Genomic DNA, 27,293 nt, shown 5'->3' on the forward strand with positions numbered 1-27,293 from the left:
CCAGATCCTGATCGGCTGATTCTGTATTTGGAAACTTCAGTTTCGAACTTGTTTGTAGTTCTGAGACCCGAACAAACGCGCACGCGCACAGACAGGGAATGCGCTCCGAGCTGACGGAGGAAGATTCTCGTTTGTGGAGCAAAACCTCCAAATGATGGAGGATGTTTTAACTGTTCTTGTGGTTGAGATAAACCAACATTTGGGTTCAAATCACATTTCTGAGTATTTATGCAAATCCTCTTGAATCCAGAGTGGATTAAAAACAATACGATTGTAGTTGTGACGTAGAGAACACGCTCACGTGATGATGAGTCAATCTGTCACGACTCCAGCTCATCCATCAAAGGAGACGTCAGCGTCTTATTCAGGCCGTGGAGAGGTGAGCTTCGTGGGAGGGGCTACAGGTGAGGGGATTCTGGGAAATGGTGGTTTTACAGAGGAGATGTGGATCTCTCTACACTCTGGTTCTGGTTTCAGGGGATTGTCTGTCAGGATGGACTCAGTGGTTCTGTGGTTCCCGGGTCAACGGGGTCAACGGGGTCAACGGGGTCAACGGGGTCACCCCCCCAGGAAAGAAAAAAGTGTTTTCAAAATTTTCTCTAGAAAAACTTTTCTTTCCTTGTAGAAACAAAGTTTAGGTGGAACTTCTCTTAGTTCTCTGCCAACAGTGAACATGTGTGTGCACGTGTGAACATATGTGTGCACGTGTGAACATATGTGTGCACGTGTGAACATATGTGTGCACGTGTGAACATGTGTGTGCACGTGTGAACATATGTGTGCATGTGTGTGAGTATGGAGAGAATTCAGTCTCATCCAGTTTGTGTGTAATTCTTGATTTGTAACACTTACAGTACATTTAGTGTAACTTTATGTACTTGAAATTGTGTATTCACATGTTCAAAAATGACAAAATACAACTTTAAATTACAGCAGCTTGAAACTACTGACGCACACAAAACAGTACACACAAATCACCTAATACACACAAAACCACATTTACACACAAATGTAAAGATTTGTAAGTTTACACTCAACTTTAGTGTTTTAAAAACTCTTATTTACACTTTAATTATCGGTCAAATCTGTTTAAGAAAGAAGGAAAATGTCAAGTTTCACCAGATAATATTTACAATCTGAGGTCAAAGCGGCTGATAAGAGAACTCTGATGACCCAGCAGCATTTAAACGCATCACTAACGCATGAAAATCTCCGAGTCTCACATCAGATTAATCATGAATGTGGTTTTGTGTGTGCGCGTATCAGCTGATTGGTGTGTACTTTTTAAATACTCATGTGGTTTCAAGCTGTTGTAATTTGAAGTTGTACGTGTGAATACTCAATAACAAGTACATAAAGTTACACAAAACGTACTGTAGGAGTGACAAAGAAGAATTACACATAAATGGGAGGAGTCTATGTTCTCTCCACATGTGTGTCAGTCAAAATGTTGTCAAAGTCTCTGAATCACATTTGAAAAAAGTTTCGGTTTGAAAGATTTATTTCTCATTTATACACAAAAACATCAAACTTTCATCTCAAATGAAGATTCATTTTACTTTTATTTCATCACTCCAATAAAAGTCAGTTAAAAGCAGCACAAACTACTTATCAGTAGATAGATTTTGTTAGAAAAACGTGTCCTTCTGCGTGACGTCAGAGTAACCAATCAGAGAGCTGGGATCCAGATGTCATCGTCCTTCAGATTTAAGGCCACAGAGTATCAGAGTATCAGAGTATCAGAGTATTAGAGTATCAGAGTATCAGAGTATTAGAGTATCAGAGTACCAGAGTATCAGAGTATTAGAGTACCAGAGTATCAGAGTATCAGAGTATTAGAGTATCAGAGTATCAGAGTACCAGAGTATCAGAGTATCAGATAAACCCAAACAGTTCAGCAGAGGAATTACAAACCAGATAGTAACGATAATTCCTTTTTTCATCTATGAAATACAGAGTTTTGAAATCTAATTAAATTAAATTACATTTTTAAAGTAAAGATCAAATTTCAGGACTTCTGGATTTTTTTCTGCTTTAAGAAAATATTTTTGTAAATGCAACAATAAATACATTTGTTATTTATTTTCAAATCAGAATATTTATACAGTGTGAACTTACAAAACACTACTATTAATTTTAAAACTAATTGTTGAATTAAAAATTGAATGCAGTCATCTTTAAATCAATATTTGTCACTTTCCGTATATTTAATTATTAGTCCCATAGGAATGAATGGGAACGCGTTCAAATCCTTCAAAAACGTTTAGCTACGATAAATCATTCCGCCTTCAAATATTCAACAGAGACCGGACGTTTTCAGTGTTTTTCAAAAATACTTTTATGGATTTTGTGTTGTTGCAGTTTCAAGTTTAGAGTTTATGTTCATTTGAACACGTTAAAGGTTCAGAAACAAAATCGTGGATTTGTCTTCGGCAGCTCTCCAGTCAGGATTATTACAGAAGGAAACAAAACTCAAACAAGAATCATAAATACAAATAGGAATCAGGAAAACAACAAAGTTTGATGGATTCATAAAACGTATTCATGGATGTATGATGAGAGTCGATGAGCAGAACGCTCAGCAGCTGTGATGTCATCGCTCAGGGTTTTGAAGACATTATTCCTGATAAACTGACAGACAAAACGTAGAAAAATTCCTCAAGTTTCCTGAAACTCGGTTTGTGGAGCATCTGATACTTTTTTCTTTAGAGCCTCAAATCTGAGACAAACTTCATGTGATTTTTGTTTTTCTGCACTTCTAAATCAGAATTCTTCTTCCTGTCGTTAACTGTCGGCTGTGAGAACAGATTTGATTGGAAACATGAAAGCAGAAGAAAATATCGTCATAATTCTGATCAGTTTCTCATAAAAACTTTATTTTTGAGCCAAAACTTAAACTGCTGGATTCATCAGAGCTTCATAAAGGTTTAGGACGAGCGTCCTGCTGTGTTGGGGTAAGGGGGGTGAATCTGTGTTTAACCGGCAGCAGCTGCTCACATAGAATGGTTTCTAGCAGATCTGCAGCCTCGGCCTGACGTGACTTTGGCGGCTCCTTCGCTCATTCAGAGGCTACGTTCACACCAGACGTGTTTAAAGCGCGTCACATGTGTCACGACCCCATAAAGTGCATGTTCCTACAGCTGGATGTCCAAAATGTCAAATCGGACTTAAAGGGTAACCAAACAGGGAAGTTGGAGGCTGACTCCGCCCACAGCAAAACTGTGAAAATCCAGTCAGAGGGGCGGGGCTTGGGGGTTGGACCTAAATCATTACTGGAGCTGCAGATCAAGACGTCAGACTTCAGAAACTTACAAGGTTTGACCAATCACAAAATTCAACTGTAATACCTCATTTTAACCTGTAGGGGGCAGCACACAGGCGGTTTTTGACTATTTTCTCAAACGTTAAACAAGTTTATTTTAATTTATCAAAACTTTGGCAACAGACAGCACTTTTTAAGCCCAATTTATAGAGGTCAACAGACAAAAAAATCCACTTTTTTTTGCTGTTTTTCTCTATAATTTGAATTTTAAATGTGCTGTTGCCACATTTTTGACAAATGAAAAAAACTTCTTGAAAATAAAGTCAAAACCCGTCTGTGTGCTGCCCCCTACAGGTTGAAATGAAGTATTACAGTTAAATTATGTGATTGGTCAAAACATTTCAGTCTCATGTCATGATCTGCAGCTCCAGTAATGATAACAGTCCAGTTCCTAAGCCCCGCCCCTCTGGATTTTCACATTTCGACTGTGGGCGGAGTCAGCCTCCAACGTCCCTGTTTGGTTACTCTTTAAAAACGTGCGTAGCGACATGTGAACAGGACAGTTTAGATTGTGGATTTAGAACGGAGCTTTACGTCTTCAGTAGAATATACACTCATAGAATCAAGTCAACAGTTCACAGATTAAACTACCATTCTTACTTTTTAGCATAAAATATTTGTACAGCTTCTATATCTTTTTACTGGATGTATCAAACTAAAATGATCTGATTAAATTACTATCATTTATACTTTTGTTTAAAACTGAAGAATCAATAAACTTTAAAAACACTCAGTAGTTTTACTTTGAAAATAGGAAGCTTTACCGACGCTTTATTGTGAAAATGTGTTCACTTCCGGTGACTGTAGTGCTTTACATTCTGTTTTATTTAAGTCTATAAAGTTAAAATCTAACATTATTCTGCCATTAAGGCGAATAATAGTTTGGAAAAATACTTTGTTTTTTTACTTCACTCTTTCATATTTCTAAAGAATCGATGATCTTAGGCGTCGGAAATATTCTTACTCAAGGTTTTGGGATCTGATCGTGAACATTCGAGTACTCGGATACTCACAGCTCTACTGATGGAGATTCATTATTACTACAAACTTTTTGGGAAGCATTTTTTGTATTTTCTTAAACACATCAGAAGTATTTTATACTTCTGATTCATCCTGTTTTGTTATTGTTGAAATTTCTCACTTTTTAGCATTTTTAAAACTGATTTATTGAGAAACATGGAATTTTTAGCCTCATTTTAGTCCTGTTCATACTTTTGCTTAAGTTATTGAACATTTTTCTTGAAGAAAACTTCGAATCCTTCAGCTATTTTAGGACATCCTGCAGCTTGAGGCTCGTCAGCGATCCGTCAGTGTGAAGTCTTCACATTATTACAGGTTCACATCTTCACCATGAAGCTGGGTTACTTTTCAAAGACTTCCTAAACGCGATCCTGAATAAAAATCCCCCTAATCCCTGAGGTTAAGATGCCCCCCCCCCTAATCCTGAAGAATGTGAGATTAGCCGTTAGCTAGCACTAGCTAAACCTTTTTCACTGCCAGACGACATTTGATGTGACAGTTTAAACGACTGGGGATGATGTGGTCGTGCATTGACCTGTTCTGATGCCCCGCCCTGGGCGATTACCCACAATGCCCCTGTCTAAATCCCCCATTGAAAGGTGGAAACTGAGGAGGACTCGTCTGTGAAGTTCAGAGACTCGGATGCGGTTTCTGGATCAGAACCAGAGAATCGCCGAGGTTTCCGTTGTTGTGACGCTCATGTGCATCAGTGTGGATGCATTTTAGTGTTAGCATTTGTGGCTCCTCCCTCCTGGCATTCCAAACAGGAAGTGGCTCCAAGAAGCCAAAATCCCATAGACAAACATCTGTCATTCTATCGGTCAGAATAACCTAAAACCTTCTTTACATCTTCTTGATAATTCTCTTTTTTCACAATATTTTTCTGTTTTTTAAGTCATAAATGGACCAATCAGATGCCTCAAAAAATGAAGGTGGAGTCTGCTTTCAGTAGTAGAGGTGTGGCCCTCCAACAAGCTCACTCCTGATTGGTTAAACTGGTTGCCATAGAAACTCAGACCGACTCAAACCAATCTCTGCTCACTGACGACGTCTGGCTCCAGCATGGCGGCGTCCGTATGGTTAAAAGATGGCGACTGAATTGACTTCAACTGATTGTAGCCAGAAGTAATCTGATTCTGGAGGCTCAGTCCAGTTCTCATAGACTGTCGATGGACTTTCCCAGATTTCAGCAACTCCTTACAAAACTAGAGGGTTTATGAACTCTCAGGGGGCGTGTCTAAACGTCATCACCTTCCCGCCAAACCAGACTTTCTAGGAGTCAATGTCACTGGAAATTCTAACAAATACTCAAAAAATGTTGCACTTCATTGTAAGTTTCATCAAACGGCTGCAAGTTTTCCTGAAGTTTGACAGAAAGAGCAGAGATTTCCACAGAAGATCCAGATCCAGATGATTCACTGATCCGATCAGGAAGAGTGTTTAAAATCTGTAGAGTTGTAGATCATAAACAAGAATGAAAACACTTTTGATAAATACATTCTTTCACTATTCTCAGGCAGGAAAACTTTTACTCTTTTACTCAGAGGAAACTCTTCAGAATCTCACGCATTTACTGCACGAATACATGGAGCAACAATGGATTGGTCCGTCAGCTTGTGGCTCCGCCTCCACCGGTAGCCGTCGGCGGGTCAGGTGCTGATCTTTGGGTCGATCTGATTTGTCGGAGCCGCTCTGGGATGCAGGATAACTGAGCGTTCCCTGAAGGCTGTTTCATAACGGCACATTGTGTCTCCAGATTTACGACCTTCTCGCTGACACTCAGGTATTTGCTGCTGGTTTCATCATAATATCATAATGAGACCTAATTGTTTAATATAATAGATCAGGAGTGTCAAACTCAACCGCGCAATGAGCCAAAATCCAAAACACACCTTTAAAAAACATTTATTGAACACTCTAAAACTTTAAAACTGTAACTTTTTAACATAATTATGAATAAAGTCAGGAATATTATTCCAGAATAAATCAACTTAAACCTTAAATAACTTTCAATATTTTACTCTCCATAAAAATATATTTTGTCAAAATTATACAAGTTAGAAATGAGCACAAGATAACATCGGGTCATTAATAACAATAAAATGATCTGGAGGGCCGGATAGAATTACTCGGAGGGCCGGATCCGGCCCCCGGGCCGTACTTTGACACATGTGATGGAGTTTCTGAGAAACATTCGGTTTGTTTCTGTGGAACGGAGACGCTCAGCTTCCACTAGAAGCTGCGGTCAGCTGTGAACATTTATTTATGACATTTACGGATCAGCTGATGAGAACAGGCTGTGTCGTCATGGAGGAAGAAGCTGTGGAAGAACGTTGAGACGAAGTCTCTGATGTTCTCGTGCTCAGGTGTTCGTTCTCCTCACCTGTCCGTACTGACATGAACTGCTGTCAGGCAGATTCCAGCACTGAGTTTCCTGAAGGTTTTCCCGCTCAGAGAACGGAGTTCAGCAGCTGGAGGTTTGTGGGACCCAGTAGAGAAGGAGGAACCGCTCCTGGTGACGTAATGCCAGAACTGAGAAGGCCCGGTCCAAGAGTGCGGAACCGATTAGTTGCGTCATCGAACGCCTTTGTGAGGAGCTAGAAGGCCACATTTCTGGAGTGTTTGTGATCTGTGGAAAACATTTTCGGAAAGATCCCCAGCAGGAACAGCTCCAGATGTGGGTGATTTGATGAGCGTGTTGCAGCAAACATGAACTGCTGTGTTCTTCTGGCACGGCGCTGGTTTTCCACTCAGACCCACACAGAGCCGGCGCTGAGAGCGGGAACAGCCCATCATTACGTCTCAGGCTGCAGGCGGAGGAGTCCAGTCTGAGCAGAAAGCTCTCTGAACATCTGTTTGGGTCTGTGATGTTGGCTCCAGGTGACACCTTCCTGATGAGCAGTTTGTCAAAAGACAAACACACGTTTGTACGTTTTCTAGCTTCATTTTGAAGGGCCTTTCGCAATGAAAATCTAACTTTTTTGAGCTTTGTTCATTCCTCACTGTAAACTCCCACAAAGCAGCATTTTTATCCATCCAAGGATTCCTCTATAACCCTGATCTCTGAGCACCAGCCCCTTCCAACCCACGAAAATGAGCAGGTCCTCACAATGTGACATCACAAAGTGGGGAACAGCCCCTTCCAGGTAGAGTCTTCACTGCCAGCTCCGCCCCCAGGCTAACACACACCCACTTTCTCCGTGGATCTAGCGGTGATCAACAAAACGCTTTCCCTTGAAAGGCACAATATTTCACTTTTTCAAAAATGTTGACTTAGAGAAAACCCTAAAGGGGTCCGTACTATGATTTTCTTAAGCCTTTCAGAGTGAACTATATCCATATATTTGATCATATGTTACCTTTGGAACACTAAAAAGCAAAGGATTTATAAAATATTAGTCATTTTTCTTGAGTTTTTTCCTACCTGAAAGTAAAACGACTCGATTCCTGAAGCTCCGCCTGCCGCTGTGTGTGGGTGCCGCCCATTTCCTGACGTCATCCTAGAGAAGGCAGCGTGTCTTCGCTTCTCCCACGAAATTAAACATCCAATTTTCTTAAAGGAGCCCCGCGTCTAAAGTAAACGTCTGTTTGAGCTGGAATTTATTGAAGACAGAACATATACGGTGTTCTGCATCTAAAATCAAAGTTTTTGCTGATCACCGCTGGAGAAATCGAGTGTTGATGTTAGACTGAGCTGTCAGAGCAGGTTCTTCATGAAAGGGGTGGTCTCACTCTGTGACATCACCACATCTGCTCGTTTTGGTGGGTATGGGAGGGGCTTCAGGTTCTTAGAGGATTACTCTTTAATGCATTATTGGATCAAAATACTGCTTTGGGGTTCTTAATAGTGAGGAATGAACAGTATCATACACTTAAAAGCTCTAAAAGTTGGTTTTTCATGGTATGGGCCACTGTAATACAGTTTTCACATAAATAAAATGGTCAAATCAATTGTATTTAATCGTCAGAACACTAAGTACTTCCCCTATATCTTTTACGAGTTTCGTTTGGTCGTTCTGATCCATCAGGTCGGTGAATCACAGTCTTCATTCTGGTCTCACTCGTTCTTCCAAGAGCCACAGAGTACAGAAATGATTATCTAAATGGTACCAGGATCAACTTCGCACTCCTTTTTGGTTCATCCTTAGTTAGAATTGAGTTGTAAAGGCGTCGTATTGCTATGTAACAGCAGCTGTGAGGCTCACGAGGTCATCTCAGGTTTACATCTATCACAAGCTGCTTCAGCCAGATCTCGTTGCTTTGGTCGCGGTGTAGAGCTGCTCAAAGAGGCTCAGTGCTGCCAACTAGTGGCTGGAGGTTTAGGTGGAAAGCAAAAGGAAGACGCTGAACTGTGTTTGAGTATAAATAATTAAATATTGCCGTGGCAGCATTTTAAATCATCAAATGAAGTATTTTTACTAAATTATATTTTCTTAAACCCCTACACAATCTATACATCTATCGTTGCAAAAGTTCTGAAGTTGTTTGTTTTCATGGGTGAAACGCAGAAACGCTGATGAGGCTGGCTCTAGGATGATGTCATGACGTGGGCGGGAAAAGTACAATTTATAAAGTATTATGAGTATTTTTTAATTCAAATAGTTGATTATGACTAAAAGATGAAAAAATACGGTTTGAAAAAGTTTGTACTTGTGATGTAGAAAATACACTGGGCGGGGCCACAAGCTCCCTACACAATGCAACGGGGAGGGGAAGAGGGGCGGGGTCACTCTGCCAGCAGCCCCGCCCACAACTCAGAGGTGAAATTCTAATGAACTCTTGGCGCTCTGCTGAAACTATGTCCTAGAAAACAACACAGGTTTTTGGACTGTAATTAAAGAACTCCTGGGAACCATTTGGAAACGGATCAGGAGATGATTGGAGTCGGACTGTAAACATGAACAGGGATGATCCACTCCAACTTTATGCAGGAGCTTTTTCCAGAACAAATAAATGCAGCAAACAGATTCATAGTCCGATAAGTCCATGAAAATTATCTTTGCTAAAATCATTAGGGTAAATAAGTACAGTAATACATTCTAGAAGCAAAATAATCACATTTCTACAGTAAAAAAAAAAAATAAAACAGTTTCAAACTGATTAGGTTTAAGGCTGTAAAAGGTTTCAGATCTGAGGGTTAAGTTCAGCTGCCAGCACTTCCAAACCCTGAACTGAGACTTAACCTTGTGGCTCCAGCTGACCCCGGGTCCTCCTGGGGTCATCAACGAGCCAGGAGAAGCCTGAAGAATTCCCCCTGTGGGATCAGGAAGCTGAACTTCCATACCGACTCCAACCCATGAACGAGCTGTTTCACTGTTCATGCAGACGACGGTCCACCTCCTTCAGGGTCGGCGCTCCGCAGCAGCTCCACGGAGACGCAAACGGGCCATTTGATAATGAGGAAAAGAGCAGAACACGGTTCTGCTTCTGCTCGACTTTTGAAGGAGTTTCAGCCAAAAACATTTTTTCAACTTTGAGGAATAACCTCGGCTCCAATGTGATTGCCGAAGTCTTTATGTAACTTTGAAAAAGCTAAACCACATGCATCAAAGTCCTGGCCCGGGGGCCGGATCCGGCCCTCCAGATCATTTTATTTTATTATTAATGACCCGATGTTATCTTGTTCTCATTTCTAACTTGTATAATTTTGACAAAATATATTTTTATGCAGAGTAAAATATTGAAAGTTATTTAAGGTTTAAGTTGATTTATTCTGGAATAATATTCCTGACTTTTTATTATTCATAATTATGTTAAAAAGTTACAGTTTTAAAGTTGTAAAAATGTTTATTCTGCTAGTTTGTTGGACTATTTTGGAATTTACTAAGAGTTTTTAGGCTGTTTTGGAGTTTAGTTAATATTTCAGCTACATGCTAGCTGTTTTTGGCTAACCTAAGTTTTTTTCTTGTTTTTTAAGTTAATTTAGCATTTATCTTATACTTCAGCTATCAGCTTCAGTGTTTTTTAACTATCAATTTTAGCATCTTCAGCAGCCAAATTCAGCTTCCAGCATTCACACTAGCATGATCACAGGTAATGCTGTATATCTAGATCATAATTATTTAAAAATGTAGTTTTAGAGTGTTCACTAAATGTTTACTTTATTTGGCCCGTGGCATAAGGTGTGTTTTGGATTTTGGCCCCTTGTGTGATTGAATTTGAATTTGAATTTGAAACCCCTTTGCTTCAAAAACATTTTCAGGAGGCTGACACAAACATTAACACGAAACAGAAACAGATCAACACAAAATCAAAGATAGGCGAAAGTGAGATGACACAATACATCTAAAACTTTTGTGCTGGAATTGAAAAAATATATATATATTAAAAAAAAAGCCAAGATCCTCCTTTTCCTCCTGGTCCTGCAGACTTCCTGCTGATTTCCTCTTCATTAAACACTGAGCTGGATGTATGCAGAAGATCAGAGAGGTTTGCATGAAACAAACGATTCTTATCTTAAATTCAAACCAATCGTAAAGCCAAATAAAACCGAAGTTTCTCTGATCAAAGAGATTCTTATTTTGTGTTTTTTCTCTTGTTCTGCTGTGATTTTCCTGTGGAGTTTGGTTGCTGAACGTCACACCAGACTGTGACCCTGCCGCCCCGCCTGCTTCTGTTGACCCTCAAAGCTGTGAGACATTCCAGCTCTTCATCTCCCCTCTCCTCCCTCCGGCTGTTCTCCTTCCTCCCTCCATCTTCTCCTTTGCCCTCTGAGTCCAGCAGAAAGCCACGTCAGCTGCAGAGTCTGCGCAGACGCCGGCATGCCAGCGTACTCATTATGCTGAGCAGGAAAACGGCGGTCTAGCTGCTTAATTGCACGCAGCACCGGGTTATTATTGGGAGTGATATTAGTTTATCGAAAGAGGTGGCAGCAGCCCGCGGCCCTCAGACCGGTGTTTATCTAAAGGGCCACTTTCTGACAGCGGGCTCTGTGTTTAGGGTCCCTGACTGAGGAGAACTACCGGAGCTGGTTAGGAAGATGTCGAGGACGCCAAAACTCACACTGGATTTACCGCCATGACTTTAAACCTTTATTAATAAAAAACAAAAAACACAACATTAGATTTACAGCCCCAAGCTGTTGCCATGGCGACCTCCTACATCGTCCTCCAGCAGCAAAGTTGCTGTGGCTTCTCCAGGTTAAAGTCAAGGTCCTGAGATTTGATTGTTTGGTCTGAGGAAACAAACTTTTATCTAAAATGTGAAGGTCGTGCAGAGCCGGCGCCGCGGCGTGAAGGTGACGGCTCAGGACACACGTGTTCTCCAGATGCCGGTCTGAACTCAGAGACAGGAACCCGGATCTCAGGCTGCAGGCTACAGAATAATGAGGCTCGCCGTAAACTTCAAGAGCGCAGCGAGACGCCCAGGAAGGAGAGAGGCAGAGCGAGGAAGAGGGGGATCATGGGAGAACTATTGAAGTGGAGCAGTGTAACATTGCGTGTCTGTCAGTGTTGTGTTTGTCCGAAGCGTGGACCTGTTTAGATGAGGGGAGGGGCTTTAGATTAGAAACAGGAAGTGATGCTGAGCTGAAGCAGCACACGCTGGAGTCTGGATTCAGGTGCTGATGGAGGAGAGAAGAGTTCAGGCATCAGGATGCAACCACGTCACCTGAGAGCTGCTCAGGTGATCCAGTTTAGTCCTGCAACCATCTGAGCAGAAATCACAGCCGGACAGTTTCACGTCTTCATCTTCTACGTAGATCCATGTTTATGGAGGGATTTCTGTGCCACCATATTGCAAGCAAAAGTCACAGTTTTGAGTTCAAAACTTTTTAAAATCCAAACAAAATGTGTTAAGGGAAACTCATCATAATTTGCTAATGAAAAAAACATGTATTATTTGCTTATAGAAACTCTTTTTGCTTTCAAAAATCTTTTGCAATTGCAGCACAAATGCGTTTTGACTCCTCTCGTTTTCTATGGAGTCATTATTGTGCCACCATGCTGTAAGCAAAAGTCACAGTTTAAGATCAAAATGTCCTAAATTGCAGACAAAATATAAAGAAAATAATAATGATTTTTGCTCACAACCTTTTTTTTTGCGTTTGCAAACTTTCTTTTTTGCATTCAAAAATATTTTTGCAATTGCAGCACAAATATTTTAGGTGCGTTTTGTCTCATCTCACTTTCTATGGAGTGATTTTTGTGCCACCATATTGCAAGCAAAAGTCACAGTTTTGAGATCAAAATTATCCAAATTGCGAACAAAAAGTAAATTGTTACAAATAAAACTTCACAATTTACAAATAAAAATATTTAATATCTGCTTTAAAAACATTTCTTTTTACTTTTAAAAATAGTTTCCTAATCAGCTACCTGCCACAACATTACACAAAACAGAAACATATCACAAAATCAAAGATAGGACGAAAGTGAGATGAGACACAACGCATCTAAAACATTTGTGCTGCGATTCAAAAAATATTGTTTGAAAGCAAAAAAAAAAATTTCCAAATGCAAAAATATTCTTTTGAAAGTGAAAAAGAAAACGTTTACAAATGCAAAAAAGAGAACAAAAAAGTTTTTTGAAAGCAAATATTAAATATTTTAATGTCCAAATTATAACGTTTTTTTTTAAACCACTTTACATCTAGTTTGCAATTTAGAAAATTTTGATCGCAAAACTTTGACTCTTGCAATATGGTGGCACAAAAATCCCTCCATAATGTTCATATTTACAAAAGGACAACCAACAAACAAACAAAGCGCTGACTCGGGTCAATCTTTGTTCTGGTTCTTCAGTTTGTTCCAACCTGCCAGGAAGATCTAGTAAAAGAAAACCTACTGAGTCGGCTTCTTGTGTTCTGAGGGTTTAATGAGTTCTGCCAGGAACCGCTGTAAATGTTTAAACGCTGATCCAGAATAGAATAGAATCGAATAGTCTTTAATTTGTTATTGTACGCTTGTACATTGAAATTAAAAGTAATCCCCTTTCCAATAACAATAAAATATAAGAAAAACCTATAAAAGTATAAAACAAAGTACTAGCGCTAGATTATAAAGATCTTCTTATTAAAATGCATAAATATAAATCCTAAAATAATAAAAGCTAAAACAGAACCGAGCTCATCTGTCATTCTGCGTACGTCATACGTTCAGCTGCACCTTCAGGTTGAATTTACAGAGACTGTTGTTCTTGGATAAAACGGTTCTTGACCCGAGTGGTTCTGCACTTCAGAACATTTTGGATCCAGTCTGCAGGTCTGACTCTGCAGACGCGCTCACGTTAACTCGGGTCTGAAGCCAAAAATGTTGTTGACATGCGGCGTGTCGGAGCACGCCGGCTTCCTGCAGGATTTACCGCCGCAGAGACACGCTATAGGAGGCGGAGTCACAACTACTGATCTACCTGCTGTGTATCTACACACACTTATGTACAGACACACAACATTCACACACAAATGCTAACACACATACTTATGCACAATCACATCCATACACATGCACACAAAAACAGACACACCGACACACATTTACAAAACATCCAGATATAAATATATATGCACAAATACACACACAAACATGTACAAAAACATGCAAACACACACAAACACACCCCCACACATTTACTCAAAAACACATCTAAACTCAAAAAAACACACACACAAACAAAAGCACACACATGTTTTCAAACACACACATACGAAAACACAAACATATTGCAAAAACAAACAAACACACATTTACTCAAACACACACCCCAACACACACAAACACACACAAGCTGTTTCCAGTTTCCAACATCAAACTTGAATGTTTTAAATTAGCACTGGTGCAGCTCATAAATAACAGGTCTCACTGCAGTAAAACCTCCTGAAGGCTCACAAAAACATCGTTTTCATGCTCTGACACACATCTGCACGCATACACAAACACACACTCTGCTATTGGGATTATTGTGCTCTGCGGTCGCTCTCCAGCTGTTTCCAAATTTTCTGTCCAACTGGAACACATTCCCGACTCGCTCACGTGGAAGAAGCTGTTGTCATGTGTGTGTCTGCTGATCACACACAACACAGGTGGTGTGTAAGACACAATTTAAAGGTATGTGTGCGTTTTCTGTCTGTGGAAGTCCGAGCTAAAATCCTGGAAAAACACTGTCGGGAATATTACAGCCGGCAGTGGAAAAGTCCGGAGCTGGAGCAGATTCTTACCAAACAACCTGTTGACTTTTCTTGTTTCTACTACAGCGAGGACGGAGCAGGTGATATCCTCCACAGAACACAAGAGCAGCACAGTGTCTCTTTGGGGTTCTAATCTTAAATTATCCTGCGTGCAGACGTACCCTCTGCACACACAAACGCACACACGGACACAAACAGTGGTCACACTGTCCTCGCTGAGTCGACCCGCTGAAGTGGAAAAGCTGAGAGCAAACACTCGGGACTTCTGTTTGCTTCTCTTTTCATTTTTTCCAACAATGTGCATTTCTGAAGAACCAACACAATCATCTCATTTTCTAGTTTTATAAAGTTGTTTTTCAAATCAGCAGCATGAGCAGCTTCTGCCGTCGTGGTTCATTCACCTCCCTCGTCTGTGTTTCAGGGCAGCAACAGACCATAATGTGGACAACACCACCGCCATGCTCAGAGAATGGCTGAGGAAGGCGCAGCAGGTCTACCACTTCGTGGAGTGGAGGCCGATGGAGGAGCCCAGGCAAGTGGAGCGTTCAAACGGAGCTTTTGTTTTGATCCAGACCCGTGTTCTGATCACTCTGGGCTGCAGGTCTTTCACAGACGAGTGGGGTCCAAAGCACTGGCCTCCTTCCAGGTTCAACCACGTGATGAAGCTGAGACAAGCGGCGCTGAGGACCGCGCGGGAACGATGGGCCGACTACATCCTGGTAATCCCAACCAATACGAGCAGATCCGTAATAATGAGATCATCGCAAGGTTTTTCAGGACTTTAGACACACTAACACAACACGAGACGATGGAGAGCTGATGGACTCTTTTTCCAGAATGGAGCCAAATCGGAAACCCAAATAAAAACTAGATATATAGAGCTACCTGCGATAATGCTCCGAATGCTGTAAGCTGAATGTGGCTGCTGAAGATGCTGAAACTGATAGCTAGCTAAAAATGTTGATAGTTTGCTAAAATATTAGCTAACTGCCAAATTAGCCAAAAAAAACCTGGAAAAATATTGAATTATGCCGAAACAGCTACCATTTTGTGGTTTTGTGGTTCGTGGTTAGCATTTCGTTTTCAAATCTGAAAATATTAGTTTCAAAACTTATGGCCCCGTAATGGCTCTTGGGGGCGGGGCTAACACGAAGGACCAATCAAAATCGATGAGGGTGATATTTACGGTCTGTATTATCATAGTTGTCCCAGGATTGGTGTAAAAAGCAGTTTGATCGTGCACAAACTGTGTGTCCACAACTCTGTTCAAAGCACCATCTTATTGTGTTACATGCAGACATCGAGAACGTCCTTAAGCTTCCATAAAAAGGCTAAAACACTGCTGGGGCTCCAGATATTTCCCTTAATGACCAGTGTGCTCACACTTTAACCTTTTCAGGAAATGTGAGTTGGAGCCTCACGGTAATCACAGCGGTTTCTTCATGTTTGCCATCTCTGACTTTTAGCAACATTATTATTTTGATTGCACTTAATGTTTCTTTTTCGCTCTTCCTCTACTTTTTCTTTTTTACAAGTATTTATAACATTAATAATCTGTTGAATATATCTGAACAGACTTTCGTTGTCGCAGACAAAAAAAGGAATCTCCTTTTATAGTAATCAAATTACCAAACCAACAAGCAGAAACAGTAGATTCCTGTTTAAATACTCGCTGAAGTTACCCCCTCATTGATGTTGATTGGTTCTTCGTGTTAGCCCCGCCCACATGAGGCAGAAAGTTTTGAAACTGAGATTTTCAGGTTCGAAGACGAAAAAAAAGAGTTGAAAGTGAAAAAAAGATTTGAAACTAATAAAAAAAGTTTTGAAATTAAACTTTTGATTTTTGAAACCTAAAAAACAGAACAAAAGCTTAAAATAATTACGTTTATTTTAGAATACCAAAACGTTTTGGACATTTTGAATTTTTTTTTTTGGCCAAACACTAATGTTTTTTTCAATTTGTTCTATTTGGGTTTCAAATAATATTGACCCTGATTTAGCTCCATACTCCTGATCGACAATGATTTGAATAAACGAATAATCAGAACTTTACTTTTAATCTTAAGTTTCTCTATAAATGTCTTCTATCATCAGAAAAATGCCACATTCAAAACACAGTTGTCATTTGAGTGGGTCTTTAATGTTGTGTAATGTCAAGTTATTTTGTGTGAGATTACAGCTTCAAAATTACCCATAATTCTTTTGGATGCTTCTCCTCAGTCTGGTCCTCCAGGTCTCCAGCCTGTTTTATTACTCTCTACTTTCTATTGGTTGACTGACTCAGGTGTCTCATCATTCGGACACCTGGTCCAGGTAATCTGCTGTAGATCTGGAGGATCTTTGTTCTTCGTACAGATGTAGTTTTAATAAAAGGATGCTGATCGAACCCTTCATGGAAAACGATGGTCAGAACCGTCTGTACTCAGGACCTGCTCCTCTGCAGTTTGCAGATACTGATAACCTGTTGACCAACCCTCGAGTCCTGGACCTGCTGATAGCCGAGAACCTGACCCTGGTGGCTCCCATGTTGGAGTCCCGCTCGCTCTACTCCAACTTCTGGTGTGGCATCACCCCACAGGTGCAGTTCCCACTGAAAACATCAACTTCAGTTTATTTGGTTGTTCTTAGAATCCGTCCTTCTCTCCAGGGCTACTACCGACGAACCCCGGACTACCAACCCATCAGGGAGTGGAAGCGGGTAGGCTGCTTCCCTGTTCCCATGGTGCACAGCACCTTCTTGGTGGACCTGCGGCGTGAATCCAGCAAAGACCTGACCTTCTACCCGCCTCACCCAGACTACAGCTGGGCTTTTGATGACATCATGGTGTTTGCTTTCTCAGCGCGCCAAGCAGGTCAGCTTCATGCTTCTGCTTAGATCCTGAACACACAAAAAGTATTCAATCAGTCACCAATAGTGCAAGTTCTCCCACTTAAAAAGATGACAAACGCCTGTAACTTTCATCATAGATAAACTTCAACAACGAGAGACAAAATAAGAAAAAAATCCTGAAAATCACATTGTCTGATTTTGAAAGAATGTATTTGGTGTAAAATCTTTGGAGGGAGTAGAAAGTCCGTGTTGCCTAGCGACAGCCCCAAAACATCACTGCTCTAGAGGAGATCTGATGGAGGAATGGACCAAAACATCACTGCTCTACAGGAGATCTGATGGAGGAATGGACCAAAACATCACTGCTCTAGAGGAGATCTGATGGAGGAATGGACCAAAACATCTCTGCTCTAGAGGAGATCTACAGGAGGAATGAACCAAAACATCTCTGCTCTAGAGGAGATCTACAGGAGGAATGGACCAAAACATCACTGCTCTACAGGAGATCTGATGGAGGAATGGACCAAAACATCACTGCTCTAGAGGAGATCTACAGGAGGAATGGACCAAAATATCTCTGCTCTAGAGATCTACAGGAGGAATGGTCATTACCAACAAAGGATTTATAACAAAGTATTGGGATGAACTTTGTTTTTGACCAGATACTTATTTTCCACCATAATTTCCTAATAAATTCTTTAAAAATCAGAAAATGTGATTTTCTGGATTTTTTTCCTCATTTTGTCTCTCATAGTTGAGGTTTATCTACGATGAAATCTACAGACCTCTCTCCTTTTTTTAAGTGGGAGAACTTGCACTATTGGTCCCTGATTGAATACTTTTTAACCCCTCTACTGGTCGTCTTTCTTACAGGCATTTCATTTTAAATAAGCCTTTAAAACATGAATCATTTTAATAATACTATTTGAGGTCACAAAGGAACAAACTCAAAAAGGAGAAAAAATATATCCAGAGAGGAATTCAATCGAGGAAGAAGACAGAAAGGTAGCACGCTCCAGGAAAAAGACTATCGCTAGCTAAGCTACTACTGACTACTGAGAGTTAACCGTTTTGAACAGATAACTTTACCTGCAGCTGAGGGCATTTACGCAAGAGATGGATTTAAACAAGTGAACAAACTTTAATGCAGAAACAGTCAAACAATCTTTGCACTTAAGGTAAAGCTGATAAAAAAAATACAGTATTATTATTGGTTTTTAACATTTTTTGATAAACAGACAATAAGTCCTGAACTCAATATCACCAAAAATAGTAATACTTAAAACGTTGTTTACGTAAAGAAATAAACTGACTGAGTATCCGAATACTCAGATATCTGTGATCTGTTCCAAGAAAAGCACAAACATTTGTGACGTACGGGATCGCTGGTTCACGATCTTTAAAAATATAGTAAAGCACACGGGTCAAAGTCACGGCCCGGGGGCCGGATCCGGCCCTCCAGGTAATTCTATCCGGCCCTCCAGATCATTTTATCTTATTGTTATTTATGACCCGATGTTATCTTGAGCTCATTTCTAACTTGTATAATTTTGACAAAATATATTTTTATGGAGAGTAAAATATTGAAAGTTATTTAATGTTTAAGTTGATTTATTCTGGAATAATATTCCTGTCTGTTTTTATTCATATTAATGTTAAAAAGTTACGTTTTTAACATTTTAAACATGTAGTTTTACAGTGTTCAATAGATGTTTATCCTGTTCAGCCTGTAACCTAAAGTGTGTTTTGGATTCTGGCTCCTTGTGCAACTGAATTTCACACCCCTGACTTAAGGCAATGTAATTGTATAAAATTCCAGGAGAATCTTTGATTTTAACCTTAAAAACTAAACAAACTGAATGAGTTTTGGTCCACACCTTTAAAGTAAAACTGCCACGTGTTTTTCGTAGATTAAAGAAGTTCAGTTTACTGAAGAAAGTTCTGAAGAACAGATGATGATGATGATGATGCTGCTTTAAAGATTGTTGACTATTTCAAGTTCTTCCTCTGATTTCACATTTTTACAAAAACCCAAAGCTTAAGTTCAGATTGAAAAGGTAAAGCTGCAAAGCTGATCCGGCTCCACCTCTTCTGACTGGCTGCCATACCCAGAGCAGTGACGCGTATGATGGCGTGCGCACGCCGAGGCCTAATTTCCTTTGTCTCTCAGATGTGCAGATGTTCGTGTGCAACCGAGAGCACTACGGCTTCCTGCCCGTCCCTCTGAAGGCTCAGCAGACGGTGGAGGACGAGGGAGAAAGTTTCATCCACACCATCACCGAAGCTCTGAGTGAGAAACCGCTCGGATTCACCGAACTTTAAAACTTTGTTTCTAAATTTTCCGGCTTCTCCATGTTGGCCCTCCTGTCTTTTCCTCTCTGCGCTTCAGTTTCCTCCCTTAACACTGAGACTTGAAATGAAATTCCATCAGAAATTCATTTTTCCCTGTTTTCCTGTGTGACCCCCCCTCCCCCCAACAGTTGACCACGACATGGCGCCCTCTGAGCACGTGTACGTGCAGCCGCCGCCACAGACCAAGATGGGCTTTGAAGAAGTGAGTTCATGTAGGCACAAACAGCCAGGAGCCTCTTTTCCATTTATCCTGAGGAATTCCACCTTCAGGATTTTCCTCATTTCTGTCTGTCCTCCTCTGACGGTTCCCTCCACACGTTTATTTCTCTAAATCTGGAAACTCACATTCAAGACTTACCTTTTTAATCTGACTTAACTGAAATTTAGGAGTATATATTTATGTGACATTAAAGACCCACTCTGATGAAAATTGCACTTTTAACATGTTCTTGCATATTTTTTTCTGATGATGGAGGACACACGTAAATATTAAGATTAAAATTGGATATCTGAGTAATTCTATAATTGTGTGGTTGCTTACTAAGCTATAAAACAATGCTAGCTTTTTTGTTGCTAATATAGCATCTACTAAGGTTTTTGGCTAATTTTTTTATGTACTGGGTTATTATAGGCTAATTTAGAGTTTAGCTTCTATTTTATCAACATGCTAACGTTTTTGACTAATTTACTTTACTGAGGAATTTTAGGCTATTTTGGAGTTTAACGAGTATTTAAGCAAAAAGATGGTTGTTGTTTTTGGATAATTTGGCGTCTACTGAGGTTTTTTGGGCTAATTTGGACTTTAGCTCATATTTAAGCAACACATTAAATATTTTTGCAAAATTGGCATGTATCAAAGATTTTTAAGCAATTTTACAACAAATTGTTCAGTGCTCTTTCATAGTTTCTTTAACCAAATTTCCAGTCTTTTAGAAAATGTAACATTTTGCAAATAGCTTTTGCATTTTCAGCAAATCAGCAATTAAAGTAAGTTCTGTCACCATTTTCATCAAAAAGCTTCACCATTTTCAGCGATTACATCCAACAAAAAACATTCACACTTACACTATCACAGCTAATGCAACGTTTCGATTTCAAATCATCAGGAGGAGATGAAAAAAAGTCTTTTGAAAAAGATCCTCTTTGAGAAGTACAAAATATGTCACTTTTCATTTTGTTGAGTCAATAGGCAGAGGTGAAAGTAAGCCTGAGCGGTCTGGAGCAGCGTTCCGGTAAAAGAATTGGAGGTGGAACACCGCTCCAGCTGGAAGGAGATCAGCTGTGCGTCGGTTTTCGCTTTATAACACACGACAGAAGCTGCGATCACCCTTTAAAAAAAACAAAAAAAACCAAGAAGTTGACTCTCAAGAAGTGAACAGGACGCGCTTTACTAGAATGTTAGCTTTGTTTTTAGTGGCGCATCAGCAAGTTGATTAAATGCTCTGGATCTCCCTCTCCTGGTCTGCACTCTCGTGCTTCCATAACAACGTATCCTCAATCACAATGAGTTGGGGACACCCAAAACGTCAAAAAGTGAAGCAGAGGTGTCTTTAACCAAACGTTAATATCTGGTGAGTTGGGAATGAGATTTAAAGGGGAAAAAAGAGACTTGGGAAAGAGAGCGTTTTGTCCGTAAACAAGTCCAATGCAAGTAAAAAGTAAATGGTGACATGGTGATATAAAGAGGTAAATTCTTTCAAAGAAAAAAGTAAATAAAAAAAGAAGATGCAGACAAAAATAAATCAAAGATGTTTAAGAGGAAGATCCAAAGTGAGGATGAAGATGTGCCGAACAAATCTTTTAAAAGGGAGGATGAAGATGTGCCGAACAAATCTTTTAAAAGGGAGGATGAAGATGTGCTGAAGAAATCTTTTAAAAGGGAGGATGAAGAAGAGAAAAAGGGAGATGCTAATTGTATGAAAAATGCCTTTGAGACAGCAGAACCATCAAGCAAATGGGACTTCAATCTGGACTAAAGAACATTATGAATGGATCTTTGCCAAGAACTGAATGTCTGGCTATCAAAAAAAAGGGGAGGGGGGGGTAACAAATAATCTACTTTCACTCCTGTTTAGTTTTTCCAGTTTTAATTGTTTTGCGTCTATGTGTTTCTGTTGTATTAAATGTGCTTTATAAATAAAGTTGCATTTGATTTGAATTTCCAGATTTTCCTGATTAATCTAAAACGTCGACTTGACAGAAGAACGAGAATGCTGAAAACGATGGCGTCGCTCGGCCTTCAAGCCACGTCGGTGGACGCCGTGGACGGGAAGTACGTCCATTCCTGGCGGCCGCCTCACGAGTGACCGGAACTCCACAAGTCCAGTTTGTTCCGGGTGTCATTACAGTTCCCTCGTTTGCTTCTCTTCTCTCTCAGGGCTCTGAACACTTCGCAGCTTCAGATGCTGGGGATCGAGATGCTGCCGGGCTATAAGGACCCGTACTCGGGGCGAGTCCTAACTCGGGGGGAGATCGGCTGCTTCCTGAGCCACCACTCCATATGGACACAGGTGAGCGCCGCAGGCTGGAGTTCGAAGCTTTTAGAACATAAAGCTGTAATAAAATAAACTGTATGTTTAACGTCTAGTATCGAAGGCAGCTCCAGGCCTCGAGGGCCGCAGTCCTGCATGTTTTCCAACATACCTGCTCTGGCATGTTCTAAATGGCGTGACTCTACTTTGAGTCGAGCGTTTGCTTCTGCAAAGTCCCTTCAGAAGAGCATTTGACCGCTTATGCCACAGTCACTGAAGAGAGAGAACAACTAATCTTACTATTTTAACAAGAAACGCACTCTTGATGCATGATTTGAAGGGTTGTAACAGCACTGACCTGATTTATGAGGACGAACCAGCACAGGAAAGCGGTTCATCTGCTAAACAAACGAAAAAGGCAAAAATGCACCAGTCAGGCAATGACTTAAGTCTGGGGTGTCCAGAGTCAGGCCTCGAGGGCCGGTGTCTTACATGTTTCCAACCATCCTGCCATTGAAGCTCCTTATTGGCCAAACACACCTGATCCAGGTAATCAGCAGCAGATAAGGCAGGATGTCTGGAAAACCAGCAGGAGGCCGGCCCTCGAGGCCTGACTTTGGACACCCCTGACTTAAAGTCTCCCTGACAATTTTTTATTTAAAAAAAATGTTCCCAGAAGTGTTTTAATGATGATTATGAAGTTTTTAACCAAAAACCCACAACCTAAATGTCTCACAAAGCCATTCTTCATGTTGATCTGAAGCCTCCAAAATCTCCTCTGAGGGGGCGTGGCTTTTGGAGCTCCACCCCTGATCCTTGGCGATGATGGCACTGAGCTGTTTTCTGATCCCTCAGATGGTGGAGCGAGGCTTCCAGAAGGTTCTTGTTCTGGAGGACGACGTGCGGTTTGAGCCCAGGTTCCGACGCAGACTCCAGGCCATCATGGAGAACGTGGACCGAGCCCGGCTGGACTGGGACCTCATGTAAGACCCGCGCCACCTCGGCGCTCAGATCATTGTCGTACTACTGGTTGAGTTTGATGTTCCGCTTCCTTCAGATACGTGGGGCGAAAGCGCATGCAGGTGCATCAGCCAGAACAGTCAGTGGACGGCGTGAACAACCTGGTCGTGGCCGATTATTCCTACTGGACCCTTGGATACGCGCTGTCACATCAGGGAGCCAGGAAGTTACTGGATGCTGAGCCGTTCAAGAAGATGCTGCCGGTTGATGAGTTTCTGCCCATCATGTTCAACAAACATCCCAAGTCAGTGTCCTCCTCAGTTTCCCCGTCACACGAAATTATTTTTTTTTGAAAAACTGAATATAAGGATTAAATGATGGAAGGAAATGTCCTATTCAGAATCCATGTAGAGAGCTGTATTACAGTACAGGATATTTAAAAGAACAACTTTTTGGGTTACTTAAAAGACTGTTAGTTTAATGTGATATTTCAGGATGAACACATCATAGCTAGATAGAAAACAGAGTAAATACTGACTGAACAGGGAGGTTAGACCCGGAGAACGACGTGAACACGTCTGCTAAAAGGCAAGACGAGACCTGGGAGTAAGTCCAGGTGTGTCAGAGTCCAGACCTCGAGAGCCGGAATCCCACATGGTTTACAGCCAACCCGCCACACACCTGATCCAGGTGATCAGCAGCAGATAAGGCAGGATTTGGAAAATCAGCAGGAGGCCGGCCCTCCAAGCCTGGAGTTTGGTCTCATCTATCCTACAGGTGGATCTGCAGGTGAAAAATGGTCAAACCTGTACGGGGAACTCAGGTGACCTGCATGAAATATCAAGGTCACAGACTCATGAATCTACTCATTCATCCGTCCATCGATTCATCCATTCATCCATTCGTTCATTCATCCATCTTCATCTGGGGCAGCAGTCTAAGGATGCCCAGACTTCCCTCTCCGCGGTCTCTTCCTCTTCTCCTCTGGGGGGAACCCGAGGCGTTCCCAAGCCAGCCAAGAGACGTAGTCTCTCCAGAGTGTCCTAGTCTTCCTCGGGGTCTCCGCCCAGTGGGACATGTCCGGAACACCTCTCTAGGGAGGTGTCCATCTATGGGTGTGCTGCGGGTGACAGGTTGAGAGGATGAAGTAGGTGAGACGTAGGCGTGTGGTACAGATTGTTTTTTATTTTTTCAACCTCCTCAAATCCTGCAGACTGAACAAGGATCCCGTTACTGCTGTTCATGTGATACGTGCGCGCTCCTTGCTGCAGCCTGACTGTTAGAAATGAGGAAATAAGACGACCAGAGTGTAGTTTTGTAGTAGTTTTGAGCGGTCCATGACCTTGACATTTCCTGCTTGACCCATTTGCAATCCCCCCCTTTAAAATCATTTGTAAACCCTCAGTAAAGAGCCCGTCTTCCACACCATGGTTTGACTTTCTGGAAGGCTGGTCCAGATCACTGGAGTTGTTTTCCTCTCCTCCGTTCACCTCCATCCTTTTCTCTGAACGCCTCCGTGGTCCCAGTGCCTCCCACTCCTCCCCCATCTCCTCTCCGTGAGGAATGTGGACCAGCACGGCTCTTCCTGCCGGCCGGAGAACGGGGACAAGATTCCCATTGATAGTGGAGTGGGTGTGGGGGCTGGTTTCAGACGAGCGTTTCGGAATAAATGCAGACGTGTCTCCAGTGTAAGGATTACTGAATGCGGGAGGAAGGTGAGCCTCCTCAGAAAAACCAGAGGATAATGCCTGTTAGCGTGTACATGAACCCAAAGAGAACACACTAAAGAACATGCAGAACCTGAAGAATGCAACAAAGAGGGCAGTGTCACTGAGCGCCGCGGCGCTCTGCAGGTCTGGAGTTTCATCCAGCAGAACGCCAAGAAAGATTTAAAAAGGCAGGCGGATGTTCAGCCCCGAGGCGACCTGAGGGGGGGTCCAAAGACTGTACTGCAGTAAGAATAGCATTACTTCAGAAATATTACTCAGAAGGAAAAAGTGGGAGCCAGGATAAGAGGTCAGAGGTCATGGCGGGTTTCTGCCAAACCTCAGAGGGAATTGCTAAAGTGGGAGATGGATGCATAGATGGCTGCAATACATTTATTACAAATCTTATTATGGGGTTCTTTATATATCAAAACTCCACACAGATATAAGACATCTCCAAGCACATATCCAACGTTCCTCGCGGATAATTCAGATCCCCGAGAGCGTTTTCTGCAGCTGCGCGCTCAGGTTTATCCGTTAGCCTGTTTCTAAAATAAAAGCTAATCTCTAAATTTGCCTAAACAAACGTCTGTAGATAACAAATTAGCCAAAAACGTTAGCATGTTGCTAAAATATCAGCTGACTCCAATTTTTTTTATTTTACTATAAAGATGAAAACATAGCCGATGAATGTATTTAAAGCTTTGTTGCTAATCTACTTAAACTTCTCAAATTTGAAGAGCAGAAAAAGTCCTCCTGCGTTCGTGAGCTGGTCCTTTTGGCAGTGATGCATGCACGCTAGCAGAACCTCAGTGAGCGCGCACGTGGAATTTTGTCATGTGTGCTCGGCTTTGGTTCTGCCTCGCAAACATCTTTCTGCATGCAAGTGGGAAATAACTTTCGACAATTGGGGGCGGAGACATAGGTCTGCGTCGACTTTCTTCTTATTGGTCCATTTTGGGATGACGACACCTTCTAAACCCACGTAAACGGGAAGTTTCCTTTTGCAGAGGAGGCTGTAGCCTACCTGCCATGTCGAAACATTGACATATCTGACTTTAAAGAACAGCTAAGACCTCCGCGGCCGAAGAATGTCCATTACAGATCCATAGTCATCAAAAACACTTCTGATCGTGCTTTGTAAACATCTATGCTCAGCATAAAGAGTCTTTTTTAAATTCAGAACAAAAGACTACGAACTTTACATGAGCTGTCACTCTGTCTGTGCCTTAAAAACGTGCGTTTCCTCCATCATCAGTTACGTGTGAGAGCGCGTCTTTATCCAGAATTTGACAGTTTCATCCATAATAAACACATGCACTGGATTTCTCCAAGCAGGAGAAATGACATCAGAAGTGTGAATAAACAGGACAACACTATAAAGATGTTTAGAGAAGTTACAAAAACAAAGCACATTTAGTGTGTTCCTTTAAATAAGCGTTCATGAAACGTTGCACATGTGCGTGCTCACTGAGAGTAGTCTTTGGCGCGCGATGACTTTTTCTGCCCGCGGGAGGATTAAACACAGTGTACAGGAGCAGAAAACGCTCGCGGGGGTCTGAAGTATCCACGAGGAATGTTTGATATGTGCGTGGAGATGTTTTATTTCTGCATGGAATTTTGACGCCATATCTTATTCTCTGTAAAAAAGCATCCGTATGTTTACATTTTCTTATATTGTCATGCATTGGTGGACAAATAAGCTCCAGCTGCTAAAACCTTTGCTTCTGTTGCCCCCTCCCTCCCTGTTGTCCTCAGTGCTCAGTACATGTCTCATTTCAAGCGGAGGGACCTGAAGGCCTTCTCCGTGGAGCCGCTGCTCATCTACCCCACCCACTACACCGGAGAGCCCGGCTACATCAGCGACACCGAGACCTCCACCATCTGGGACGACGAGGCCGTGGCCACGGACTGGGACAGACAGCAGGCCCGCAAAACCGCGCAGCAGGACCGCATCGGACCGGTGGCGCAGAACAGCGTGACGGGAGATTCTCCGCCTCCTGCGGCTTGGGCGTCCCGGGATGAACTCTAACCCAGAGCAGGAGAACTCGGACAAATAGAAAGATGGCTGCTGGGTTCTTGTGGAGCAGGATGGACGAATGAGGAAGAGAAAAAATGATCTGAGTCTGAGACGATGGACAGATGACATCTAACAGAAAGATGTATTTATTCTGCATGTGCCCTCAGAGGTCAAAGCCAGAAAATGTGACCTGTGGAAGACGGCAAGACTACAGAACTATCCCTACGTCCTCATGAATGGGCCTTCTATTTCATTAAGATCAGCAGAATCAAACTCTGACCGCGGAGTCCTGACAGAGCCTCTCTGTCGGGTTTAAAAGGACTTCAATCAAAGTACAGCCTTTCTGTCAGAGCAGCAGAGCGGTCGCGGATCCATCAGGACCCAACCAGCAGGCTGGTTCTGCTGGCTAGAAACCCACAACATCTCTTCAAAGAACAAAGTCAACTTTTGGGACAGATTAGAAATGCTAAAGCTTTTTACTAAAAATCC

General features: G+C 41.7%; 1 protein-coding gene and 1 long non-coding RNA gene across 2 annotated transcripts in view; one reads left to right on the forward strand and one right to left on the reverse strand.

Annotated features, from left to right (window-relative positions):
* The window catches only part of colgalt2 (collagen beta(1-O)galactosyltransferase 2), a 27,672-nt gene extending 856 nt beyond the window's left edge, over window positions 1–26,816 (forward strand). The window contains exons 2-12 of the mRNA XM_024259078.2: window positions 14,887–14,997; window positions 15,067–15,184; window positions 16,909–17,043; window positions 17,113–17,317; window positions 19,466–19,585; window positions 19,776–19,849; window positions 21,813–21,919; window positions 22,025–22,157; window positions 22,974–23,101; window positions 23,176–23,382; window positions 26,543–26,816. Coding sequence (XP_024114846.1) covers window positions 14,887–14,997; window positions 15,067–15,184; window positions 16,909–17,043; window positions 17,113–17,317; window positions 19,466–19,585; window positions 19,776–19,849; window positions 21,813–21,919; window positions 22,025–22,157; window positions 22,974–23,101; window positions 23,176–23,382; window positions 26,543–26,816 — 1,612 coding nt within the window. The remainder of the gene's footprint in view (window positions 1–14,886; window positions 14,998–15,066; window positions 15,185–16,908; window positions 17,044–17,112; window positions 17,318–19,465; window positions 19,586–19,775; window positions 19,850–21,812; window positions 21,920–22,024; window positions 22,158–22,973; window positions 23,102–23,175; window positions 23,383–26,542) is intronic.
* On the reverse strand, window positions 22,065–22,619 carry LOC112136994. The gene is made up of 3 exons (XR_002917466.2): window positions 22,477–22,619; window positions 22,291–22,391; window positions 22,065–22,200 (listed from the first exon to the last, which is right to left on the reverse strand). It is a non-coding gene; the product is annotated as an uncharacterized LOC112136994 (long non-coding RNA).
* Window positions 26,817–27,293: the final 477 nt, after the last annotated feature.

This window comes from Oryzias melastigma, linkage group LG4 (genome assembly GCF_002922805.2).
Source record: "Oryzias melastigma strain HK-1 linkage group LG4, ASM292280v2, whole genome shotgun sequence".
NCBI lineage: Eukaryota > Metazoa > Chordata > Actinopteri > Beloniformes > Adrianichthyidae > Oryzias > Oryzias melastigma.